Raw genomic sequence first — 25,113 nt, forward strand, 5'->3', positions numbered from 1 at the left:
GTTCCAAAATACCAACGTGAAACGAATTTAATTGAATTACACATTTTTAAAGATTACGACAATGGTAAAAGAGTAAAATTTAACTTGCTGTGCCTCGAAAACGACTGGAACAGAATAAATATTTGAAATTTGGTGGCGACTTTACGGGTGTGTTGGAAAAAGTCAAAAAGAAACTTGGGGTGCTATTTAAAAAAATCGGTGACGTCATGTCTATTTTTTGGGACGCCCTGTATATTTTTTGATTAAAAAAAGTGTGTGGCATACTAATTGATGTGTCTGTTGTTTTTTTTAAAGCAATTTTATACCTATATTTCATTAAATTTCATGTTCTTCAACATATTTGTGGAATTCTTCCTTTACGAGTCGAATTGTAAGAATAAAAAAAGCACTATTAAATTGCCTGACGTAAAGACAATTATTTTTATTGCAACAGCTCGATTTTTCCACTAAAACTATGTAATCTAATTATTAGCAAAAAAAATGTTTGTTTATTTGAAGCTGCTATAAAATACTAGAGGTGGGCACTTTTCAGATAAGTGTGTTACGGACATGTCAATGAAATGTCCGGACATGTCGGGAAAAGTACTTTTGACCTTGAATCTAATAAGGTCACTGCTTGAAGTTACACAAAACAAAATATTACTTTTCTTCTAATGAATGCGTCGAATTATACAACTTTTCATTCTTGAAAAGTGTATTCAGACATTTCCGCGGCACGTCTCTATAAAATACCCTAAAAAACTTGTTTATTGAAGACCTTTGAAATAATGAAATGTAAAACACAACGTGCCTAACTAAATATGTTACTAAAATATTTACGAAAGTAAAAAAATACGTATGTTCGTTTAACAATGGGATTGTTTCTCTGTATATTACCAACAGTAGCGACAAAAAACATCTATAAAAAATGTGACCGCCAAAAGTAACGTAACTTATTTTACTATTCAATAAATATTAGCATTAGGCATATCTTGAATACGTTTTACAAAATTTCTGTAGTAATTTTTTTTATGTAACAAGTTTACAGGTATTTTTTAAGATATATTTTGGTGCAATAGTAAATTAATTTAGTAGAAATTAATTTTTATGATTATCATTCAGTAAATGTAGTTATTCCAATTTTTATGAGGAATTCTCGTGTGTTACTATTACGTTTATAATAATAGTAAAAGCACTAATCCAACTGTTGGAAATTTTACGAATATGTTTGCTGAATGTTTAATTGTTGAATTACGGAAAAGAAATACTTTTTCTCAGTTTCAAAGTGCTTTTTTTTAAGTAAATCATTTGTCACTGTGTATATATTGTAAAAATAACTGTAAAAAAATTGTGATATAGTTGATAATTATATTATAAAGTAATTAACATTTTGATGATATTCAGGGATAAAAATGGGATGTTTTTTATTGCCAAAATATACATTTACCACCAACTATTGTTCTAAGCATACCGATCGTTCTTTGGGGACTCATTTTAGAATTTGCGTAATGTATATTTTGGTGACCTAGGGCTATTTCCAACAATTTGTTTGTCGACTATTTCAATGAAAATTAACTTTTTATTTTAATCGATATATTAAAGTTAAGTTGGCCAATTTCTTCTTTAACTAACGAATTTGTAAAGATCGATGATTATTTATGTGAATATGTTAAATAGGTTAAGTATTTATATTAATTTATAGCTTTTAAGGGTGAGTTAAAAGTCCTATTTATAATGCATAAGCTTATTAAAATATTTGGTTTAATAAGGATAGACTTATTTTAAGTACAAATTTAAAAATTGAAAAAAAAACTTTTGAAAAAAGCAAAAATATTTATTATCATAAAGCGCCAAGATTTTATACTGTATACTTTTGGATTTAACTGTTTAATATATTTTTTATCTTGTGCGTGAATTTAATTGTTTTATTTTTTTAACCTTTGAATAAATTCGTCTTCCGTAATCGTGGACTATCAAAATATACAGGGTGTCTCATCTATGAGACTTCGGGAGCAGATAGTACGACGAAAAATAATGGTGCTTTGTCATATAAACTTATTTCGAAATCTCAACGGTTTCCGAGGTACAGGGTGTTAACAATAAAAAATTAAAATTAATATCCATGCTGTAATATCAAGACTTGCACAACCAATGGCGGAGTATGGGAAACTCATTCGATCCGGTTCAAAATAATTATTGATTATATTTTCTGAAAAAGCGTGCCAATGGAATTCCTGTTAGAAATATTTCGGCTAGTTTCAATTAATTTAAATAAAAAATAAAGTAGCACCCTTCGAATCAATAATATTATTATTTGATTATTTCAAGAACTTCAAGAGAATCATTAATTGCCATGATTTTTAGATTTTTCAAATATTTTTTACCGCCAGTAAATTTTTTTGATCGAATAACACCATTTCAGTAAATAAAATACATGAAAATTTAACTAATTAGTAAATGACAAAATGCCAATAATTCAATGCATATATACAGGGTGTTCCGAAATTATTGCAACAAAATTTGCTCATAGATTCTTAAGATAAATTTAGGGGACCCGTATTTTTTCTTTTTGCCAAGTGGCCCCCTCTTTCGGAGTTACAGCCCCCTGAAGTTCGCCCCTAAGAATAATCTTTTTTTTATATCTCAGAACCCTCTTGTACAAGAATCACTAAATTTGGTACACAGGGGTTTTATAACATGTGGAATCTGATAGTACTACGCTTTTTGGCGGGGAACCCCCTTAAGACGCTTTTTGTGGGCCCCCTTGTCTTTGGAACCAAAAAAATTTGGTCGCAAATTTGAATTTCATAGAAATTATTAATTAGCTGGAAAGCCATTGAATTTAGAAACTTTTTTGTCTTCTGATATTTTTCTATTAAAACGCAATGTGTTTGAGGAAACTGGTGAATCACATTTTGACATTTGCTCGAAAATATTGCGTTTTACGAAAAAAGTTTCTAAATTTAATGGCTTTTTAGTGGACGATTAATTTTTAAGTAATTTAAATACAGTACAATCTCACTAATCCGGCACCATTAAAAACCTAAGAGTGCCGGAGTACTGGAAAGTTCGGATTAATGGAAAATGTATAAATAAACAGTATTAAATTAAAAACGTTACTTTTTAATTGTTTATTAACAAAGAGATACATGCATATTACAGTAGTATACGCATATTGTAATGTTTTATGTTTCAGTAAAATAATCTTTCAAGTAAACTATAATTGTATAAACTGTATTTTTCAAGAATAGTAAAAAAACGCGGAAAAAATAATGCCGGATTACTGGATGTACCGGTGTAGTGAAGTGCCGGATTATAGAGATTCTACTGTATTCAATCAAATTTTTTTGGTTCCAAAGTCAAGGGGGGCCACAAAAAATTGTCTTAAGGGGGTTTCCCGTCAAAAAACGTACCACCATCAGATTCCACATGTCATAAAACCCTTGTGTACCAAATTTAGTAATTCTCGTACAACACATTTCTGAAATATAAAAAAAAGATTATTCTTAGGGGAGCATTTTAGGGGGTTATAACTCCAAAGGGGGGGGGCACTTGGCAAAAATAAAAAATACGGGTCCCCTAAATTAAGAATCTGTGACCAAATTTTGTTGCATTAATTTCGGGACACCCTGTATTAATAGCAGATTAACTAACTAATAAATGATTATTGTTGCTACTAGCCTTATTGAGTACATTTCATTGGTGTTCAAAATGGACACAATTTGCCTCAATACGTGCCCAGATGCTGTTAAAATATTTAATTGTATACGCTGGAGCTGAACCCTGTCTTCTTTTAATTGGCCACATGCAGTTCTTATACGACGTATTAATTGTTCCTCCAAATTTATTTGGACTTCATACACATAATTTTTAATTATGCTCCATATGGAGAAGTCCAGAGGGGTAAGATCTGGTGCTCTTGCTGCCCATCCAGTTTGCCGTAAAACAAAATGTGAGGAATTTTTTGTTCCCATTGGCATGCTTTTTCAGAAAATATCAATTATTATTTTGCACAGGACCGTACTATTTTTTTTTTTATAAAATGGTTAAATTACCTACTTTTCCATATCTCCACAACCGGTTGCGCAAAAGTCTTGATATTACAGCATTTTATTGAAACTTGACCCAATATAACATACACCAAATTTAATTTAAATACCTCTACTACTTTAGAAGATATTTACAGTAAATGAACGGTTGAGATTTCGAATTAAGTTTATATGACAAAGTACCATTATTTTTCGTTGTACTATCTGGTCCCGAAGTCTCGTAGATTAAAACTTTGAAGAGTTAGATAATAATTTCAAGAAAGTGTAACTTATTAGATTATCCATATTTATATAGAGACTAAAAATCTTTAAAAACAAGTTTGTTTTCCCAAATTTTAACCTTTTTTTAATTAATTTCAAACCCCGCTGCTAAATACCACTTTCAATTTGACTATAAAAATAAAATTAATTAAAAACAACACTGCACTTTACAAATCTATTTCGAATACAGTAGAAACTAATATCTTATACAGAAATCATGAAATTACCTAATAAACTGAAGACTAAAATAAATGTAATAAAATGAAGCATCAACATATTTTGCCATTCTCGTTTCGTTAGATTAACATTGGCTGTACTAACGCCCTGATACCAAATGTCAGAAATCATTGACAATGAAATTCACAAACTAAACACAGTGCTTTAAAAAATTAGTAATAAATACATTTTATTAAAAAACTTGAAATTATTTTAAAAAATATTTCAAATCTATCAGGTCAGTATTTTTATTAATTTTTCCTTGTGTGTGTTTTATAAAACAGAATTATTTTAAAACGTAGGTAAAACAATTTTACTTATAATTAATATTTGTCTTTCCACATACCAATATTAGTTAATATTTAAAAATCATCTAAAATTATACTTTAAAAAAATACCTGAAATTTTTTTTTAATGTTCGGTTTGTCCAAATTGACACCATTCTGTTTTTATTAAATTATTTTCTGTTGCAGTTTCGCTTTCTGCAACACTGTTTGTTCATACAGTTGGCTTAAAAAGGTAACAGCAACACTGACAAGTGAGCACATACAACTGAGTTCGGGAGCTGCCCAGTAACGGCGTTGACAAGAGTTTAAATGCAATTTAAAAAACTATAGCAAAAATAAAACTAATTTCAGGTTAGTATTATGGGAAACACATGTATTATTACCTCTAAAAGTTAACTAACTCCCACATAAAGTTATATTTTGTATTCTACAAATTTTCTATCACATTTTTAATTTAAAAAAAAAACAAACTGGAATGAAAAATTATATTTACCACCATTAATACAATATATTCTTCTACTAACTACTAATACGTATAATTAATCGGTGACATTCACAAATTTAATACAAATAAAAATTTATACAAATATTTGTAAATGAAATAGAAATTATATACAGATATATGTAAAGAATACAATTTCACGGTAAGCTCTAAAATCCAGAAACCCTATATTTGCATTAATCTGGGTTTATCTACGAATTCCATTCCATATCTGAATATGGTATGAGCTGTAGCCGAAACCATGGATCCCCAAAAAAGTAAATACAGTAAAGATTCCGTTGAGTACTCGGATGGAAATACAGCACAAGCCACAAACATCGCAATGGCTATCAACAATACTGACGGGAATGTGATGTATCTCCACCCCTTTTCGACTGTAAAAGGAGAAATTATTTTGCCATTTCCAAGAAACAAATCAATGGAATCCTGTCTAAAACCGTCCATCAAATTATTTTTGTAATATCTAGTTATGGAATTGACACCGTCTCGAATTAGGCCAGCTTTAGTCCTCTTCCCGGTCCTGGTAAAATCTGTCTTCAGTGCGCCCGTACCCGAATACTGCTTACTTATTATATCTGCATTGTCCGCCCAGACATTTTTAAACAGCAATTCGAACGAGTATTGTTGCTCTAAATTCTGATTCTGTTGCAGAATATGAAGCTTCTTCAAAACCGTCTCCAAATTGCGATGTGCCAACATACTCTGAACGACATTCGTCCTGTCTAGACAGTCAATGCAATTAGTTCTAAAAACGCCTTCCTGTAAAGAGGAAAGCGTACCATCCCTTAAAAGCAAAAAGAAACCCATTTCGTCTTGATCCAAGGCCAATCTATCTATTAGGATAGAGAGTCGGTCCCACCTCATTTTCCTGCACTCGGAATGGAAGTCGAACGGCTCGTAACGTACAGAAGGATAAGACAGGATGTGAAGAGTGTTTTTAAAAGCTCTCTCTAATACCCCCTCAGCGCCTTTTTGATCTACCAGATCAACTACAACTTGCTTCCCGTACAATTCGGCTACGTGCTCCAGATGACGCAAACAGGCGTTATGTTGTTCCTGAGGATCAACCTCCAACAATGTCGGAGGAGGTTTGTATCGTAAATCTGGATTTTGCTGCCAAAATAGTGGTATCGACCCTCTCACTTGTACAAAACTAGCTCTATCCCCTTGAAACTCTATTACCTGCTCGGTTTCTACAAAATTAGCAACGTTGCCCTCCCCATCTACACCTCTCCTAAACAACCGTGTACCAGCTCTAAGGATACTTCTTCTCGATATAATAGCCCAGGTAAAATTGTTACCGTTGATGACGCACTGGTTAATCGATATAAATCCATGTAACAGAGGCAAACAGAATTTTTTTAAATGCAAGTTTTTAAAGGGTTGTAATAAATGTCCGTTCCATACAAATCTCTGATCTGCTCGGTCCCATAAAGACTGCTGCCAAAAATCTGGACCGATGTCGTGCAATCGTTGTATAGAATGTGTAATATCGTAGCTATAGCTGAAGTAATGAAATGGCGTCGATAATACCTGCTCGATCATACTCAAGTATAAATTGTTATCCGCTTGTTTCTCAGCACTCAAATGAAACAGACTTCTGCAATAAGGCAGAAGTTCGGCTTTTGCCAGTCTCCATATCGCGTGACCTCCGATATATCCTACCAGTTCACGTTGGGTTGCTATGACTAGGTACCTGCCAGCTAACAAGTTTATGGAACCAAGTAAACCACAAAAATCTTTTCTACTACTAACGGGCGGAATTTGGCCGACATTTCGTTCTAAAGTTATAAATTCTGATGGTCTGTCGATAAGTAACAGCTCATCACTTGCCTTTGCCTCGATATAAAACTTTTCCGACGTGATATATCTAAAATTCAAATGATACACAGTTTCAGAAGATTTATAAATACGATAAACTTACAGAGTTAAATCGTTATAGATATCCCAGGACATATTTGTATCAATATCAATAATTATACTTTCATTGTTTTTATTGTTACACAGTGGTAGATTTTATATATGAAAATTCATTCAAAAAATCTTTTGTGACAAAAGCACAAAGTCCAAGAAAATTAAATAATTATTATACCATCAATTTTTTAATTACACTGTGATTTATACCACCGTTACCGTATAACATTTTTTATACTTGTCATTGCTTGTCTTCCCTGTGCACGTGCAGTGTTGCCAGTTGCCTTGCCACTGCTGCCAGAATAGACTTGAAAATAGAAGAAATTCCCTAGAATTTCGTAATAAGGAATGAACACTCCAATGAATAAAAGACGTTTCATTGGTAAATAAGTTGAGAACTTGAAAAGAGGCGTAATTTCAAAATTGTCTCATTTAACTTAGATATTTGCATCTATAAAAATTCCGAAATTCTCTATTTTACACTTCGATTATATACTATTAGAGGTAACTGGGCGATTAGAGCATACAGCGTAGGAAAGTACCGATGGTCTATCAGAAGTTACGTGAGAGCGATAAAGTAAGCCATAGAAATCCATGTGATAAACAAGGATGGCTATAATGAAGGCGTCTAAATAGTCAACGCCCATTTCGCCCTTCCACAAATAAGAAGTGGATCTTATTTGTGGAAGGGCGAAATGGGCGTTGACTATTTAGACGCCTTCATTATAGCCATCCTTGTCTATCATATGGATTTCTATGGCTTACTTTATCGCTCTCACGTAACTTCTAATAGACCATCGGTACTTTCCTACCCTGTATACCACATGGATGAAGCACCGCGTGTTAAGAGACGTTAAAGGGCATTAAGTGTTTGAGTACACTTTTATACATTTTGAACTGAACATATTAAAAGAAACTTCCCATTAAATCTTAGCATTAACAGGTTTACCAATCTATAACAAACATTAGTCACTGCAAAAAACGCGGCAATTTTTTAAATTGAAATAATCTCATTTTTAGACGAAACGCCAAATAGATAATAATTTTGAACTATTAAAAGTAAAATTTCATGGATTTTATCCAATAAGTCTGGCAAAATTATATTGTTACAATAAAAAAAAATATTAAAACTCAAAAATTCTATTTTAAAATATATTTAAACCGTATATTTGGCATTTTGCCAATAATAACAAAATAATAAGCAGTATCCTACAAAAAAAATAATCACATTACAAGAACTCCTTCTGGAGTTTAGAAAATCCTTCCTCGTTTCTCTTCACTTTCCAATAACAGTCGAGACTCTGCACCCTGGTTAAAGTGTTTAAAAATTCTTCATCGTGAGTAATAATCAGAAGCTGAAAATTTTTTTCTTTCTCCCTAGTGGCTATTATCCGCGACAAGGCATCGCTCAAGCTGAGAATATTTTCCCTGTCCAAATTCGTGGTGGGTTCGTCCAACGCCAATATTCCGCAATGAGCGCTGAACGTTTCGGCCAGCGCCATACGAATCACTAAACACGCCAGAACCTTCTGCCCCGCGCTGCACCTGCCTCTCATCTCCAGTTCCACACCCTTCTTTATTTGAACGACCTTATAGTTATAAGTGCGTCTCCTGTTCACTCCGCCGGTCATACACTCGTCTGTCTTGATCTCTATGTAATCGATATCGTTGCCCCTGTATATGTTCCTCCAAAGTTCCCTGATAATTTTATTGATTTGAACCATCCTTTCCTTGTGGAACTGCAACACGGATCGTTCCAAAACGCCGACGTAGTTGCTTAAATCCTTGATGGCGACTTCGTTTACTCTCAATTCGTAATATTGCTTTTTGTAGTTATTGAAGGCGTTTTTGTTGTCGGGCTTTTCCAAATCGCTCTCCATTTCCGACAGCTGCTTCTTCATCTCTTCTTCTTGGCCCTTTAACGTGCTGATTTCCTTATGGTGGCTCTCTATTTTCCGTTGCAGTCTTTGTTTCTCCTCGTATATAGATTTAATGTTGTAGTCGCCTATTTGTTTCTTCAAGTTGACAATCTCCGTTTCCAGCCTCATCTCTAACTTTTGTTTTTCGCGCAGGGTCTCGTTATCTTTGAGTGCCCTGAAGTTAATTTGTTGTTTGGCGAGATTCTGTTTTTTCGTGGATATAATTTCGGTGATGGCGACTTTAGTATCTTCGAGTTTCTTCTCCTTCGTTTTCAGATCCGCCAATTCCGCGATGGCCTCTTCTAGTTTGGCGTTATTGTTATTCTTCACATACAAGTCGATTTGTTTTTGTAATTTATTTATTTCCGCGATCATGTTCTTAACGGCCATTATTTCGCTCTGTTTTTCTTCCTTAACTTTTCTGTTGTTCATAACCGTGTTTTGTCTTTCTTCCGTGACTTTTGCTAAGTCTCCTTTGAGATTATTTAAAACGTCACCGTGTTCCTGTATTTCCATCTTGAGCACCATTAGCTTCTCCGTGTACTCTTCTTTTTGGACCTCGAGGAGCGGTTTCTGTTGCACTAACTTTTGCATCTCTATCTGCCTCTGCGTTTCAGTCTGTATGTTATTATTTAACCTCTGACATCTGTCTCGGTGCGAATCGACCATCGTCTTATTCGAATCGTACTGGCTCCTGTGATTCTTAAGCTCGGCATTGACACTGTCGATTTCTGCCTCCGTTTCCTGTCTCGACCGATTAGATGGTACGTTTACGATGGTAGATTCCAATTCGGCCAAAAAGTTGTTGGATTTTTCCATGTCCGACATGTATTGGTCCAGTAGGGTCACGTCTGTTATCATAGATTTACAAACTTCGATCGTGTTTTGCGGGGCCGTGGAATTGTTCCTTTCCGAGCGTAACTGTTCGGAAAAAGTGTCGTATTTTGTTCTTAGGTTAATGAGTTCTTCCTCCATCAGCGGGATTTTTGCGTTTGTTAACATTTCAATGTTGTCGTTCACCGGTTTCAGTTGTTGCAGTTTGTTGTAATTTTCCTCGGTGGTCTTCAGGTCCTTCTCGATTTGAATTAGTTGTAGGGGGATTCTCTCGATTTTTTTCTTCAAGTCTTGGATGATGTCTTTGACGATGGATTTTTTTTCAGAGAAATCCGTCTGGCATATGGGACAGCAAGGCGATTCTCTTTCGAATTTGTTAATGAAGGCTTCGTACATAATTTTTGCGGAACTGTACTGCCCTTTGTCCTTCTGCAGTTTCTCCTTTTTATTGTAGTTTTCGGTAAGGACTTCGTTAAACGGTCTTCCCAAGCAAAGATCTTCCACTTTTTTTTTGTCGGTATCCAATTCTTTACGGGAGCTTTCCAGTTTGTCTTTTTGATGTCGAATGTTCGTTTCGAGAGTTGTAACTTTCTTCTGCAACTCGTTTATGGTGTTGGTAATTGTTTTGTATTTGGCATCTGCCTTATTTTGAATCTCGGTCACGGATTTCCTTAAGTTTTTCTCAGGCACGTTTTCGCCGAACAGCTCTTGCAAATTTTGTAGGTGTTTAGTTTTAATCCTGTTAACTTCCCCTTGTTTCTCAATAACGAGCGACTTTTCCCTATCGATCTTTTGCTCGGTCGCGTAATTTTGCTGCAAAATCCTGTTTTCTCTTTCGAGTTTGCGCAGATAATTTTCTTTTTCTTGGATAAGTTCTTTCATTTCCTCGATCTCGCTTAGTTTTTCGTTTTCATTGAAAGAATTTTTTAAGTTTGTTAGGGTGACTTGAAGTTTTTTTATGTTATCTGCTATAATCGTCAGTTGGGAATCGGAAGTATCCAGCTCCTCTAACTTGCAATTGATGTCTTTGATTTTTTTCTGAGATTCCTCTATTAAGTCGTTCTTTGACGAAATCATCTGTTTTGTCTTAACGTATTTTTCTCTCGTGTTATCGATTTCATTTTGTAAATTCTTCTCTTCCAAATCAATTTGTTTAACCAAATCTTCAAACGCCTTTTCAGACGCCTTCAAAGCTTGTTTTATATCAGATATAATCGATTTATCTTCTTTGCTATCAGGGGAGATGGTTATTTCTAGTTTTGATGCTGTCTTTTCTAGTAACGTCTTATTTTCTGCAATTCTCTGATTATGTTGCTTTTGTTCTTCTTTAAGTTCCCCAATTTTAACTTGTATTTTCTGCATATTTTCTTTCAGTTCGTCATTTTTAGCATTTATTTCTTTACTACGATTTTCTAGCTCTATTATTCTAGTTTTCTCGGCTTCTTGTTCTTCTTGGAAAGATACCATTTTATTTGCTAATTCTTCATCAGATCCCTCAAATACGTACGAGATGTGTTCTTTTATAGTGTCCTGCTGCTCAATAACTCCTAAAATAGAATTTTTTAAGTTAATTTTAGTGAATATGAATTAAGAGGTCTCACCTTTCTTTTCCGTTTCTTTTCCAGTCAATTTCCTCTGTAAAGTACTGATAGAAACTTCCAAATTTAAAATTTCTTCCATTCTATCGTCCATAGGGTTAAGCTTAGTCTCTCTCTCTTTGATCCTATCATTAACTTCAGTCAACTTATCATTTTTTTCATTGTATCTGCCTCTCTTCCTTTCAACTTCGTCTTTTATCAATTTTTTTGTTGAAAGTCTTTCTTTAAGAACCTTTACATTGTTCTGTTTTTCTTTTATGTACTTCCTAAACGTTTCAACGCACTTATTGTATTTGACGGCGTCGAATATTTCATCAAACTTTTCCTTAAGCTTTTTGGGTTCATCTAAGGGCCAAGCGGAATTTTCTTGATGACAAAAAATGACATTATTCAATATGGACTTGGAAACATTCAAGGCTGTAGAACAGTAATTATCAATATCTATACACCTTCCAGAAATATCTTTTGGATTACCAGGTTCATCTTTATCCCGTTTGCGGACGTGCACAGCCAATTTTTTGAACGTCAAACCTCCTCCAGCTTTCGTAGACACCAACATGAACCTCGATACTGTTATTTCGTGTCCTTGGCAATCCAAAAACTTTATTTTTACGCTGGCCTTTGTGGAGGATTTATTAGATATTTTCGGATCATTAACGAAACCCTGGCCGTTGCTCGATCCAGCTGGCAACTCACTGGTTAGGGCGAATCTAATGCTTTCTATGATCGTGGTTTTTCCGCTGCCATTCTGACCCAGGAATAGCGTCACTGGAGTATTAAAGTAAATAGTCTCGACAGTATCAGGGCTGAAACTCCTTACGCCGCAAATTTGAAGGCTTTGCAGTAACGCCATTTTTATCTAAAAACAAGAGGTATTTATTTAAAAGTGTATATCATTTTAAGTTAAATTTTAAAACATGGGTAACATTATTTTATAAGCTACAGTATCTATTAAAACTTATTTTACAACCATCATTGCTTAACCCAATAAATTAATAAAAAAAATTGGCCAAGTTACTCGTAACACAAAAACTGATAAATTTCCAAACAAATAAATCAGCTAAAAAATTGGAGACATTAGAGCTAATTTATTGGCAATTTTGGGAATTTCTAATCACTTAATATTCATTTAATAATATCGTTTTAGTTATACTATTTTGATTCCATCTTAAATATTTATAGTAAACAGCATATCCTGGCATAAAATGGTTAGCTGGTATAATTATTATAAAAATAACCCTAAATTTTACCAATAAATTGACCAATTTGTAGTAATGTGCAAAAAGGTGCCACGAATATGGCAAATAATGAGAATTTCATAACCAATTTCTTGAGAACAATTCATTTACGTGGTAGAAAACAGGTTTAAATAAATCACAGATCTAATAGTATAGATCTATGAAATAAATAAATACATGATTGTAATGTCAAAATTAAAATGAACTAAACAATAAAAATTTTTAATATTTCTTCTTTTATCTCAAAAATATTTGAAATTTCTTACCAATTTTGTAATAGATATAATTTTGTTATGCTACAACCTTACAAATTATTACAAGGGCAGTGGCAGTGTTGTTATTGGTATGTTTAAAATGTTCTAATTTCTGATTGGCTCTACAGAATCCATCACATTGAAATGAATAAAAGAACACGGCCCAGCTATTGCTATGGCAACTTAATACAAACAAACCTGTCATGTATGCATATAAGTGTAAACCGAGAATTAATTGTATATACCGTGTATATTAATATAAAACTTATAACAAATAAAGTAATAGTGTTTAGGAAAAAGTAATGGAGTTAGCAGTAGTTTCAACCTCGGTTTCGTCAAAAAAAAACGATGGAAATCTGAAAAGTTATTCGAACTCAACTTCAACGAACTTGAGTTCAAAAAGTGACCAACAGGAAATTATAGAGAAGTTTGATGAAAGTACTAAATCTGAAAATAAACCAAGTAAAGAAAAGATAAGGGAAAGTAGAAACCGTAATATAAAAACGTCTAAAGAAAATCGTATCCACAATAAAATAGAATCTGTTAAAAATATGTTTGAAACATTTAGTAGCGACTCACTTACAGGAAATGCAAAATTTTTTTCTGGTACCAGAGATCAAGCCAAAGAGGTATTTTTTTTTTAAATTAGAAAAGTTATTCTTAGTGCTACTTTTACAATGATAGCTTAATTAAAAAAGTACAAAGACCATATCATTAATTTAAAAATTTTTTAGGATGACAATACAAAACTTGATAGTGAATCTCAATTGAAAGAAAATAAAAACATATTTGCTTTTTATTCCCTTCCACAACTGGAAAACTTTCGCTTGGAAGTCTCTGAAAAAGACTCTTTTATCGTACCTAATGGGTAATTTAAATAACATTAATAATAGGATATTGTTAAACTTCCTTTTTACAGAAAGTCGATAAACATTAATAAATTAACAAGCGGCGAGCAAAAATGTTTAGAAGAAGGGCTTTACGTAAATCAAAATCGTAAAATTAAAAGGCAGTGTATTAATGTGCTGGAGCAGAGATTCTTAGCAAATGACGAGAAGTAAGTGTTTAAACTCTATAAAAATATATTACAAAGTACCATTATTTACAGAAAATGGTTCAACTCTTATGACAGACTAGAATTTTCGGATAATCCCTTAACCGAAACGTCAATCAGACCAGAGAAAATTGAAAAAATGGAAATAAACGATCCTAAATCTCCCATTATCAAAGATAAATGTAACGAAATAGTAATAATCAAAGAAAATATATTAGAAATCTACTTGGCTGAATTAAAATTTACGCATCATCCCCTATTCAGCCTTGAACATGTTTTAGCAGTAAAATTGTGTAATTTATACGATCAATACTCTCTCTGTATTAAAAACAATACGACTGATAGAGTAAAAACTCAGCTCGAAGCATTGAGATATCTTAGACAGAACATGGGGAACAGAAAAGTTGATGAAGGTGCTTCGAAACGAATTAGAAAAGTTGACAGGGACATCCAAAAGGTAAGAAAGGTGTATTTCGAAGAAAGGAGAAAAGAAAGAGAGAACTTGAAGGACATACTAAATACCTGGAAGCAAATTAAAAAAATTAGGGAAAAACAAAAGTTTTCAAATACGAACATAAAATTGCTTATAAAAAAGGAAAAACTTGATTATGAAACTGATAGAACAAACTACAATCGGGAATTTGACGAGACGTTTTGTGAAATGATCAAGGAGAATAAAATTGACGAAAAGGAACAATCAGAAAATAAAATTAAACCGGTTAGCACAGATGTGGAAAACGACGACAAAAAGACTAATTTTACTACCAACGAAGATATAAGAAAAGATCTGGACAACATATTCCAACAAAGTTTCCGAGCGCCTGGAGAACCCGTCTTAAAATTATCACTCTCCGAAAATCATGAAATAACGGAAACAGTAGAAGATAGTAAAGAAGTTAGCAGAAGAAATTCCGTCAGATCCACTAAAATGTATTTAAACATATTATGCGACAAAGTTCCTGTTTGCAAATCTAAAGCGATAGACCTTAGTGACGATTTTCTTTTAAATCTAAAAGAAACGTTTGCTATTCAGCTGCAGAAAGTGCCAAAATGTTTAAATATCGAAGTCATCGAGCAGCAAAAAGGCTTGGCAACGAAAAAAATATGCGAAATTATCATTATGGTTCCAACTCAAAACTTTTCATCTGTGAGCAGTAAGCCCATTAAAACTACATTTGAAGTAAAGGAAATTGTGCATCATAAGCACGCCGGTATCGGAAGTGGTACCAATTTAAAAAAAGCACTGGAAAGTGTTGACTTAACACTCCTAAACAGCAATTACGATTTGACTACGACGGGATATATAAAGTATTTTGTAGGTTGGCAGAAAAAGTCTGTAATACGAAAAGATCCGCTAGGAGAGCAAATCGAGTTACTAAAAGATATCACTAATAAGAATCTTTCAATCAACATAGGTAAATTATCAGAATGGATGGGTCAAAGTGTCCCGGATCCTCAAGATCCAAGGAACGTCGTGTTTTTTGAATATATGGCAAGTTGTGAACCGAAGCTTTTCAAAAATAATAATTTTAGGTAATGTATGTACACAGGGTGTTTTGCATAAGAACTGACAGAACAGGGGTACAACTTCGACATTTATAAAAATGTATCATAAGTATGTTTTCTGAAATTCCGTCGTAAAACCTGATTCTTTACCTATTCTTGTAATTTTCATACCTCACTGGATGGGCTAGTGTAACGTAAATTTTTTCGTATTATAACACATAGATTTAACAATGAACACACACAAACACACCACATACACAGTGTCCGAGGTCACTGACATCAAGATTCACAAACTAAACACAGTGCTTTAAAAAATATAGTAACAAACACTGTTTATTAAAAACCTGAAATGATTTAAATTTCAATTATGTACTTTTATTATACAGTAAAAATAATTATTTTAAAACATAAATTAATTTTACTCACAATAAGTAACGCATGTGATATCAATATAAGTTAATATTTAATAAATTATGCAAAAAATATTATAGTCCAGGCAAATTAGTCATAAAAATAGTGGTCAAATAACGAAAATTCCGACAGAGCTAAATTTTGCTGTAGACCTTGGGTAAACCTTTAGAAATAAAGTGTCAAAAGTCCCCATCGATCCCCTTAGAAAAAAAAAGTATAAGTACCATATTTGTAGATAATTTTAAGATCTATAATTTTTGTCTGGGCTACTTTTTTGATAAAACTTACCGTTTTCGAAAAAAATCCAAAAAACCTCAAATTTTGACATTTGACCCCGAATAACTTTTTTAGCACACATGTGATCGATGGGGACTTTTGATAATTTATTTCTAATGGTGTACCCAAGGTCTCCACCAAAATTTAGCTCTGTTGGAATTTTCGTTATTTGAAATGTCTATTTTGACCAGACCATTAATTTTTAATGTTCAGCATTTCGTCTATATTGACTAGTTACACGCTCTATAAAAATACAAATAAATACACAGAGAAAAACTTTATGTAATCTAAATATTACTCTGCAGTAAAACATTTAATTTATGTGCATAAAATACAAATCATTTGTACAAAAACCATTTCAGATTGAGTCCTTATATGGAAGATTTGAAGTTTTGTGACCTGCGAGAAATAGACCAAAATATCAGATTTAAAATTCTGCATTTGAGAGATCAGAATGAAACTGAATTTGATGGCGTTGTTATTCCTAACCGAATAAAAGAAATTCCATTTAACACTTTAGATATTATAAAAAGACATAAACTCGAAGAGCACAAATACATCACTCAAACTACTGAGAATGAAATTGACACGCAAGAAAACCATGGTAGAAAATATTTGAAGCAAATTTACAAGAAATTATTCCAGATATGTAAAAGTTCGGACAACAATCTGGTATATGAAAGTGTTGTAGATGAAAAGTATTTAGCACATTTTGAGTAAGTACTAGTTGTCTAAGAGAAAAACATTTTTTTTGGCTTACATCCCTTCTGTGCTTTAAGAGTTCTATTGAAGACTGTATTAAAAAACTTCTTTAATTGGTTTCACTGGAAACCAAACGCACCTATATCAATTAAACCTAAAACCCCATTGGAAAATGAACCTCAAGAACACCACAACCTATCCCAACAATATAACATTACCATAAAAATTATTTCCGCGAAAAACGTACCAAGTAGAAATAAAAGCACGTTTAACAAGCACTCTTTATCGGGATCTGAAATCAGCAAAGCTGGATCTAATGAAAATGAAGTGAAGCCTTTTGTAGAAGTATCGTACGAAAACATATCAATCCGAACAAACAGTTCCAGCGGTCTCAATCCAGTTTGGAATGACACCTTAACAATTCCTTTAGAGTAAGTATAAAACAAAGTATGATACAGAGTACATTTCATTTTTCTTGATTTGTGTATATGTTTTTTCATAATGTAACAGAGAAATTTAACAATGAAGACACATAAACACACCATATTGACATTGTAATACTTCATGCAGTCACGAAGTCGCGAAATTGGCTACCATAATACCTCGTGAACTAAAAACTAAAATAAATGTAATAAAATGAAGGGGTCATTCTTGTTTCCCCGAATTAACATTGGTCGTTTATTTTTTTGCTTGCCTAGCGACCTGTTATATCACATCAGGTGGATTGATATTATGTAGTTCATCTAAAATTGATCAATGTCAGAGGTCATTGATACTGAGATTCACAGTGCTTAAAAAAAATAGTAACAAATACTTTTATTAAAAACTTGATCGATTCTAAAAAATATTTTAAATACACGATGTTTATTAAGTACCTGTACAAACTTTAAAGGGTGAATCTTTGACTAATTTTAAGATAAAAAGTTCATATGGACATGTTTTATATGAACATTGGTCCTTGAGATATAGAGCATCCAAAAAAAATGTTTGTTTGATATTTTGATTATATTTTTGTTCAAAGCGGCATTCTACATGTTCTTGAAATTATTTTGCCACATTTTCCATAAATAACAAACAAATTAAAATTATCCTCAAACAATAATTTGACAACTAACTTGACAAATGTCAATTATTTTTGGAGTGTTTCTGGTCATGGCTAATTTGACAAGTCTGATAAGAGAAAAACTATCCAAAAAATATAAAATTGCAAACATCTCTAAAAGTAGTAACAGCAACCCTAACAATGTTTATATGGCTCGAAAGAAAATTTCAATCTGCACACGACAGTAAAAAAATACGGGGTGTTCCATTAAAGTTAACAAAGTTATAGCTGTTTGAAGTTATCAAAATGTAACAGCAAAAATTAAACACCTAGTATTAAATGTTTTAATTTGTTGGTAAAGCATAATGTAGTATTACCTATGCCCTCTATAGGTACCGAAAATACACTACATCACGCTCCTGAAAAAGAGTTACTAGCATCTCCGGACCCTTGCATATCTCAAATTTTTTCTTTAATGATTAATATTGTCAAAATTTATAACTCCTTTGTATAGGGAATATTTAATAAAGTTATTCTCAAATTTCATGTAGAATTTGAAAATGGAATATACAGGGTGTGCCATTTGACACTCCTGCTGCCAATATCTCCGAAATTAAGAAATTTATTTTAGTTCCGGAAATTGGAGTTGTTAGGTCCCTCAAATAGCTTCAAATTGTGGTTAGAATTGTTAGTTCAAATCTTTCTGTACAGTTGGCGTAGCGATATTAAAAAGAAAATTGATCCCTGAAGCGTGAAAATGCCGTCCATCTGAAAGATCGTTAAATTTTGAGTAATTTTTGTAATATAAAGTTTTTCCCTATATTTACTTGTTTTCGAGAAATGTCGACTTCAATATGCAATGTGTGATGTAACAGGAAAATATATTATTTTATCTAAATCACACCGAGACAAAATATTCTTTTAAAATATTGTTATAATGACTTTATTCACACCACATACTAACTAACAAACAATAAATTATAAAAGAAACAAATGATCAACTACAGAAAAAAAAATTGTACAATCGTAAATCGTATAACTAGTATAGTTAAATTGAAAGATGCAAACTGATAAAACTGTAATTATTGGAAAACTAATATGTGTCATCTGTCATTGTTTCGTTTTAAACAAATGACATGAGCCACCTATGACTGCATTTTTTAATAACATTTGATAAAATACGGTTCATCTCTGTCCCTTATAAGATTTACCATTGTACATTTTTTTTTCTGTAGTTATCATTCGTTTTTTTTTCATAATTTATTGTTTATTAGTTAGTACGTGATGTGAATAAAGCCATTATAACAATATTTTAAAAGAATATTTTGTCTCGGTGTGATTTAAATAAAATAACAGATTGTCCTGTTATATCATACATTGCATATTGAAGTCGACATATCTCGAAAACAAGTAAATATAGGGAAAAACCTTATATTACAAAAATTACTCAAAATTCAATGATCTTTCAGATGGACTGCATTTCCACGTTCCAGGGAACAAAGAATTTTAGTATCGCCATGCCATCTATACAGAAAATTTTGAACTAACAATTCTAACTACAATTTGAAGCTATTCGAGGGATCTAACAACCCCAGTTTCCGAAATTAAAATGAATTTCTTCATTTCGGAGATATTGGCAGTGGGAGTGTTAAATGGCACACCCTGTATAGCCATTCAAAATAAGTTAATGTCGACTTCCGGTGTAACCGGAAGCACCATAAAGTTCTAAATATTTTAGCTGTGTTGGCCCTACTGCCTTTGCTAGGTTGCCAAATTTTCCGATGTACCGGATTAGTACTTTCCGAGATATCGATATTTACAATCCTTGGTGGGACGCCAAAAAAAAAATTTACCCCCCACTTAAAGTTAAGATAAACATTATATTTTTGCAGGTACCAAAATATCGATTATTTAAATCCGGAATCTTTAAACGGAACGATTACCGTAAACCTATATGATGAGTACGATTCAATGTTAAAACACCAAAATAAGAAACACTACAGTTGGTTGGGAGCCGTAGAAATTCCACTTTCGGCTGTTTGTTACTCTACATCTGTAAGTCATTGGGCTATAGGCGTTTAATCACTTATTTTTGTACATCACAGCACCGTGCTTACACCGGCTCAAATAATAATTTGTACTTTTCATATGCAGATGTCCGGATTATTCAAAGTAAAATTAGCTCAATTGCTCCTAGGATATGAGACGGAAGCAGAGAAACATATATCGAAATCTCCAAAAATCAATAATTTGCATTCACACTACCACCACACTTACATCCAAATGGAGCTCAGTACCACCCCAAATGTACCAAAATTGATCATCAATATGGTATGTGTTAAAACAAACAATCTACCACCCAACGATGATTTGTTAGTCACGAACAAGCATAAACTTTTAGGAGAGTATGCCTTGTAACGATTTACCTTATATACAACAACACGTCGTAAAGTGGAATCTAAGCTACAACGACGGTTTTCCAGCAAGAAAATTCTCCGCACTGGCGGTGGACACAAACGCCAAAACGACATGCATTACGAGATACTTGAAGCCTTTGGAACCGCCACAGATTAACTTGGAAGAATTCGATGTCACGGCGGAACAGTGTCTCAGATACGTCTCCTTAATTCCGTTTACGGAGTGCAGTTATTTTTATCATAACGTGTGGCTGACGACAAATGTAAGTATATCATATTTAAAAAAGAAAAAAAAAATTTAAGCCATCCTACAAAAACAAATTAAAAAAACAAATGTGTTGGACATTATTGAACAGAAAGGCACAACAAATAATTTATTTTATAAATGAAACACAAACGTGTAAATAGGAAATATTCTTTTTTTTAAAGTTCAAACTATTATCTATATAAATAAAAATTAAATGTTGTTCGTTGGTAAGTGCATTTGGAAAATTTTCTTTCCTTTTAATGTTTGTGATAGTCCAAATAAGAGGGAAAGAAAAATTGGTAAATTCGAGGAAAACTGAAAATGCTCATCACATACAAATTTATTGAAATTTGGACAGAACAACGTCTGTCGGGTCAGCTAGTCTTTAATAAGAGTTAACAGTCAAAAGTGACACCTAAATCCCTAATTTTAGCCATATGTTTACCGAATAGGTATAACTTTACCACAAACAACGAAATAAATCCAAAATTAAGGGTATAATGGCAATGAATTTGTAATTAACGTCTTGACCTACCCTTTTGTATCACCCTGTATATTGTTTACCAAAGGAACTGCTTCATTTCATGATCGGTTCTATAACCGACCATGCGGTGGCCCTTACATGCTATTTACTGGCCCTAAAAATGGAAGCTTGGCTACTAGTCGGCTATGGAATTCCTCACGGATCTACAGCTTACGTTTTCACTCGTGAATACGTGAAAGATACGGAATCGCCAACATACTACATTTACGACGTCTATTATAATGAGAAATATAACATAACAGACCCGTACTGCCCCCTACAGAAAATTTATTGCCTGGCGAACGGAGAAAATGTGAGTTTTTAAATCTATAACCCATCGGTTTGTTTAAAGGGGATATTTTTAGGTGTGGGCAAATACACAGAAAGGTGACAGTGTGCAGTTAACAAGGTTGGACTTGACTAGGAGGTCGGATTGGTTGGCTTTGTTTAACAATAACATCGGGGCACCTACACATTTCGTAAACAACAAAATAATTTACAAAACAAAAGTCAGAACCGAACGCTTGGAAAATCATATTGAAGTGCAGATCAGGAAAAAAATTTCAAAACTCAGACAATTAGACCGAACTATATGGAATCGTAACTTATCGAGTGATTTTAAAAATGTGTTGAGGTCTTTTGAAATAAATTATATGTATAACAAAAATCATTATGAGACGATAAATGAATTATATGAAAAATTCACTTCATATGCGGTAAGTAAAAATTATTTTCAAATTACCAGCAATTATTGTCGTTTACAAATAAAGTAATCGTTATACAAATCAAATAAGTAATAAATACAAATTAGATGCAGTGTCTAAGAAAATTATTTTTAGGTACATAATAACCATTACTTTCTGAAAATCAATAAAATTTCATCCCTTATGTGGCACAGATAAAGGGGGTTTTTTTCAGGTTACTGGTTACATCATAAACTCGTCGTATTTAAATATTTCCACCATTCTCAATAACTTGAGGAAATTGGGTATTTGTGGGCAGGAAAGTAATGAATTTGCCTTAGCAGTGTATATTCATATATATCCTGGACCACTACTATCAGTATGGGTTTTTATTGGAAACATTATTAACAAAATTGATGTTTAAATAGTATTCAATAAAAGCAAAAATGAATTTATGTATTGATTAATAAATTATAACAATTATAGCACCGAGTAATCCTACGTATTTTTTTATTTTAGTAATATAAATGTAGAGGATAAAAGCGAGGTTCCAGAGCAAAAAAAGTAAAAAAATAAAATAAGAATAAAATGTAGTAGCAAATAAAGCAAAAACTGATCTTAACCAAAATGATCAATTACCTAGGTAATTGGAATTTGTATTCTTATTCAGTCCTTAACTATCTTCAATCAGAATTTTCCTGTGTTTAACGAGCTAAATTTTTGAAAAGTTGTTAACATTATTTCACAACAATAATAAACAATACATCTTTACGTAAACAAAAAAAATAAGTAATTGATTTAAAACCACCTTTATACAGTTATGAAGACAAAAGTAATTAATTATATTTGTTTAAAATTTCAAATTATCTGAAATTGTTCCTTACCTTCTATTAAAAACATAAAAAAATATGACATACACCATTTAACTTGACTACACTACACACACAGAGAAAAAGACTACACAATCAAACTCAAACTAGACATTTGCATTTGCAGCAGTTTTAGGCGCCAGAATTGACATAAAAAACTGCCTTCAGAGGGCCTTTCGATTTGGCAAAAATAGTAGCTATTAAGTAGCTAATAGCAACTTAGAGTTACTCTGAACTGATATTAGTTGCTAATAGGTACTCTTTTTATCAAAACGAAAGCCCCCCATGTTGTAGAGTGCAGTGTAGAGTTTATGACTCCAAAGACGTTTCATTTTGAACAGATTTCGAGCATACAGGGTCGGAAAGTACCGATGGTCCATCTGCCGTTACGTGAGAGCGATAAAGTAAGTCATAGAAATCCGTGCAATAGAGAAAGATGGCTATAATGAAGGCGTCTAATAGTCACCGCCCATTTCGCCCTTCCACAAATAAGAAGTGGATCTTATTTGTATACTCTGTATCATTTATCATTTATCTACACTTTAAATACAAAAACTGCACGAGTAGATTAGCTGCCAAAAAATAGAGTTTGCTCTATAAACTATTTTCCTTGGAGACGTGGTATTCGAGATACAGGGTGTTCAAATTTCCAAACAAAATTAAGAATAAGAAGTGGACCTTACCTATATACTCTGCATCATTTATCATTTTATCATTTATCTACACTTTAAATACAAAAACTGCACGAGTAGATTAGCTGCCAAAAAATAGAGTTTGCTCTATAAACTTTTTTCCTTGGAGACGTGGTATTCAAGATACAGGGTGTTCAAATTTCCAAACAAAATTATGCTTCGGTCATATCATCAAATTACGCTGAACAATTTGATTGAAATTTATTACAGCGTATTCACGTAATTAGATCTTTTATTGAATGTAATCTTAACCTCGTGGCATTAATTAGTGGCGTGCTACTGAAGGTATCGCTCCGTTTTCCCAAGAAAAAAATGTATCTCTGTATTCTTTAAACTGTTTCGTCAAGAAAAAATGCTTTAAAACCAAAGTAGAATTTTAAACAAAATTCTGTCAATTTTATATCAATCTAAATAAAATTTGCGTACGCCAATTTGGAAAAAATTTAAACGATACCAGATTTTATTTCTCGCCATGTTTTTGGGACATGTACAAAATTTTAAAGTATATAATTGAAACTGTTGGCTAGAGTCTTATTCATCTCAATTTTTTTCTTTTCGATATGGCATTTTTTTTAAAAATATGGAAAAATTAATTGCGTTTAATAAAACATTTCAACTTACAAGAAAAAATTTATTTATTTTTAAAATTAAAAAACATACTGTTTACAAAGAGCCCTTAAAAATGTACTTTTCCTTAAATTACTCGCCTCCCTTTGGATCTCCTCATTGTTATTCGAGTTTAACTCTAACATACCGATAACTTGAATCGCACATTTACGCCTCTGGAACTCCCCTTTCTTATTATGAGTGTGAATTAAATACTCTAGAATACTCGTATCCCAGAAACAGTGGTAGTATGCGTCCACTGCATCGTTACTTGTTTTCTGATCTGCTAGAATCCTGAAAGCCAACAAGTAATCGGTCTCTTCTAAAAACTGACACAAGACGGCAGCTTGCGTGTAGCAACCTAAACTAGTACAACATTTTATCATTCTCCTAAAGACGTGGTCGTCGTTCCTCACTGGTATGTTGAAGAAGTCGTTAAAAATCAACAAGGACTTTAAATAAAAGCTTAACGATGCTCGGTAATGGCCATTGGCTGAAAACGAAACAGATTATGCAGGATTATCCTTATAGGCCAAGCAAATAAAATTTTTACTCGAAAAAAGTTCTATCCGCGATATTATTGTAAAATTGTCTAAAGGAACATAATACAAGACATCTCTCATCTCGTGAGTCAAAAACTTTTATTAGCTAACTCTTCTATTTAAGAGTGCAAAGTGAGAAAAACAGTTTTTGCACTTTGCAGGGAAAACCATCAATTTTAGCGAAAAGTGACTCACAGACAGCTTGTAGGGAGTAAAATGATCTACTAAATGAGACTTGTTAAATTAAAATCGGTTAATAAACAAACAAGTTATTGCAAGAACACAAGAAAAGTGTCCATTTTTTAATTTGTTTATAACTATCGCATTTATTGTTAAAATTTTATAAAACCTATGACAAGTTGAGGGTTTTGTCATACTTTAAAAGTGTGCCAAAAGTGGGCGCTGTAGGTGCAATAGTTTTCGCACAATTCTATTTGTTTATAGCGGAGGCTCCAAAAGTTATGAACTTTAAGCCTCTGTACAGGCGTTAAT

General features: G+C 32.7%; 4 protein-coding genes across 7 annotated transcripts in view; 1 reads left to right on the forward strand and 3 right to left on the reverse strand.

The window, feature by feature from the left end:
- Positions 1 to 5,263: 5,263 nt before the first annotated feature.
- LOC108904719 (phosphatidylinositide phosphatase SAC1) lies at positions 5,264 to 7,464 on the reverse strand. Its single transcript, XM_018707373.1, has 2 exons — positions 7,219 to 7,464; positions 5,264 to 7,164 (listed from the first exon to the last, which is right to left on the reverse strand). The coding sequence occupies exons 1-2, from the start codon at positions 7,248 to 7,250 to the stop codon at positions 5,460 to 5,462; spliced, it is 1,737 nt and encodes a 578-aa protein (XP_018562889.1). The 5' UTR covers positions 7,251 to 7,464; the 3' UTR covers positions 5,264 to 5,459.
- Positions 7,465 to 8,346: 882 nt separating this feature from the next.
- LOC108904716 (DNA repair protein RAD50) lies at positions 8,347 to 22,896 on the reverse strand. 4 transcript variants are annotated; one of them, XM_018707370.1, is made up of 4 exons: positions 22,797 to 22,896; positions 12,034 to 12,418; positions 11,563 to 11,976; positions 8,347 to 11,508 (listed from the first exon to the last, which is right to left on the reverse strand). In XM_018707370.1, exons 2-4 carry the CDS (start codon positions 12,410 to 12,412, stop codon positions 8,438 to 8,440), a joined length of 3,864 nt encoding a protein of 1,287 aa, XP_018562886.1. In that variant the 5' UTR covers positions 12,413 to 12,418; positions 22,797 to 22,896; the 3' UTR covers positions 8,347 to 8,437. The 4 variants fall into 4 exon arrangements, with proteins under 4 accessions (XP_018562886.1, XP_018562883.1, XP_018562885.1 ...); XM_018707367.1 differs by having other exon boundaries at positions 11,563 to 12,418; XM_018707369.1 differs by lacking the exon at positions 22,797 to 22,896 and adding an exon at positions 13,064 to 13,111 and having other exon boundaries at positions 11,563 to 12,418.
- Positions 14,009 to 22,397, forward strand: LOC108904674 (coiled-coil and C2 domain-containing protein 2A). Its single transcript, XM_023455340.1, has 11 exons — positions 14,009 to 14,108; positions 14,160 to 14,784; positions 14,845 to 15,638; positions 16,661 to 17,014; positions 17,078 to 17,431; positions 19,935 to 20,097; positions 20,197 to 20,373; positions 20,444 to 20,722; positions 21,276 to 21,542; positions 21,595 to 21,945; positions 22,148 to 22,397. The coding sequence occupies exons 2-11, from the start codon at positions 14,245 to 14,247 to the stop codon at positions 22,334 to 22,336; spliced, it is 3,468 nt and encodes a 1,155-aa protein (XP_023311108.1). The 5' UTR covers positions 14,009 to 14,108; positions 14,160 to 14,244; the 3' UTR covers positions 22,337 to 22,397.
- Positions 22,897 to 24,096: 1,200 nt separating the features above from the next.
- The window catches only part of LOC108904689 (integrator complex subunit 8), a 10,520-nt gene continuing 9,503 nt past the window's right edge, over positions 24,097 to 25,113 (reverse strand). The window contains exon 12 of the mRNA XM_018707331.1: positions 24,097 to 24,572. Within this exon, the coding sequence (XP_018562847.1) occupies positions 24,121 to 24,572 (452 nt within the window). The 3' untranslated portion in view covers positions 24,097 to 24,120. The remainder of the gene's footprint in view (positions 24,573 to 25,113) is intronic.

This window comes from Anoplophora glabripennis, unplaced genomic scaffold, assembly GCF_000390285.2.
Source record: "Anoplophora glabripennis isolate ALB-LARVAE unplaced genomic scaffold, Agla_2.0 scaffold206, whole genome shotgun sequence".
NCBI lineage: Eukaryota > Metazoa > Arthropoda > Insecta > Coleoptera > Cerambycidae > Anoplophora > Anoplophora glabripennis.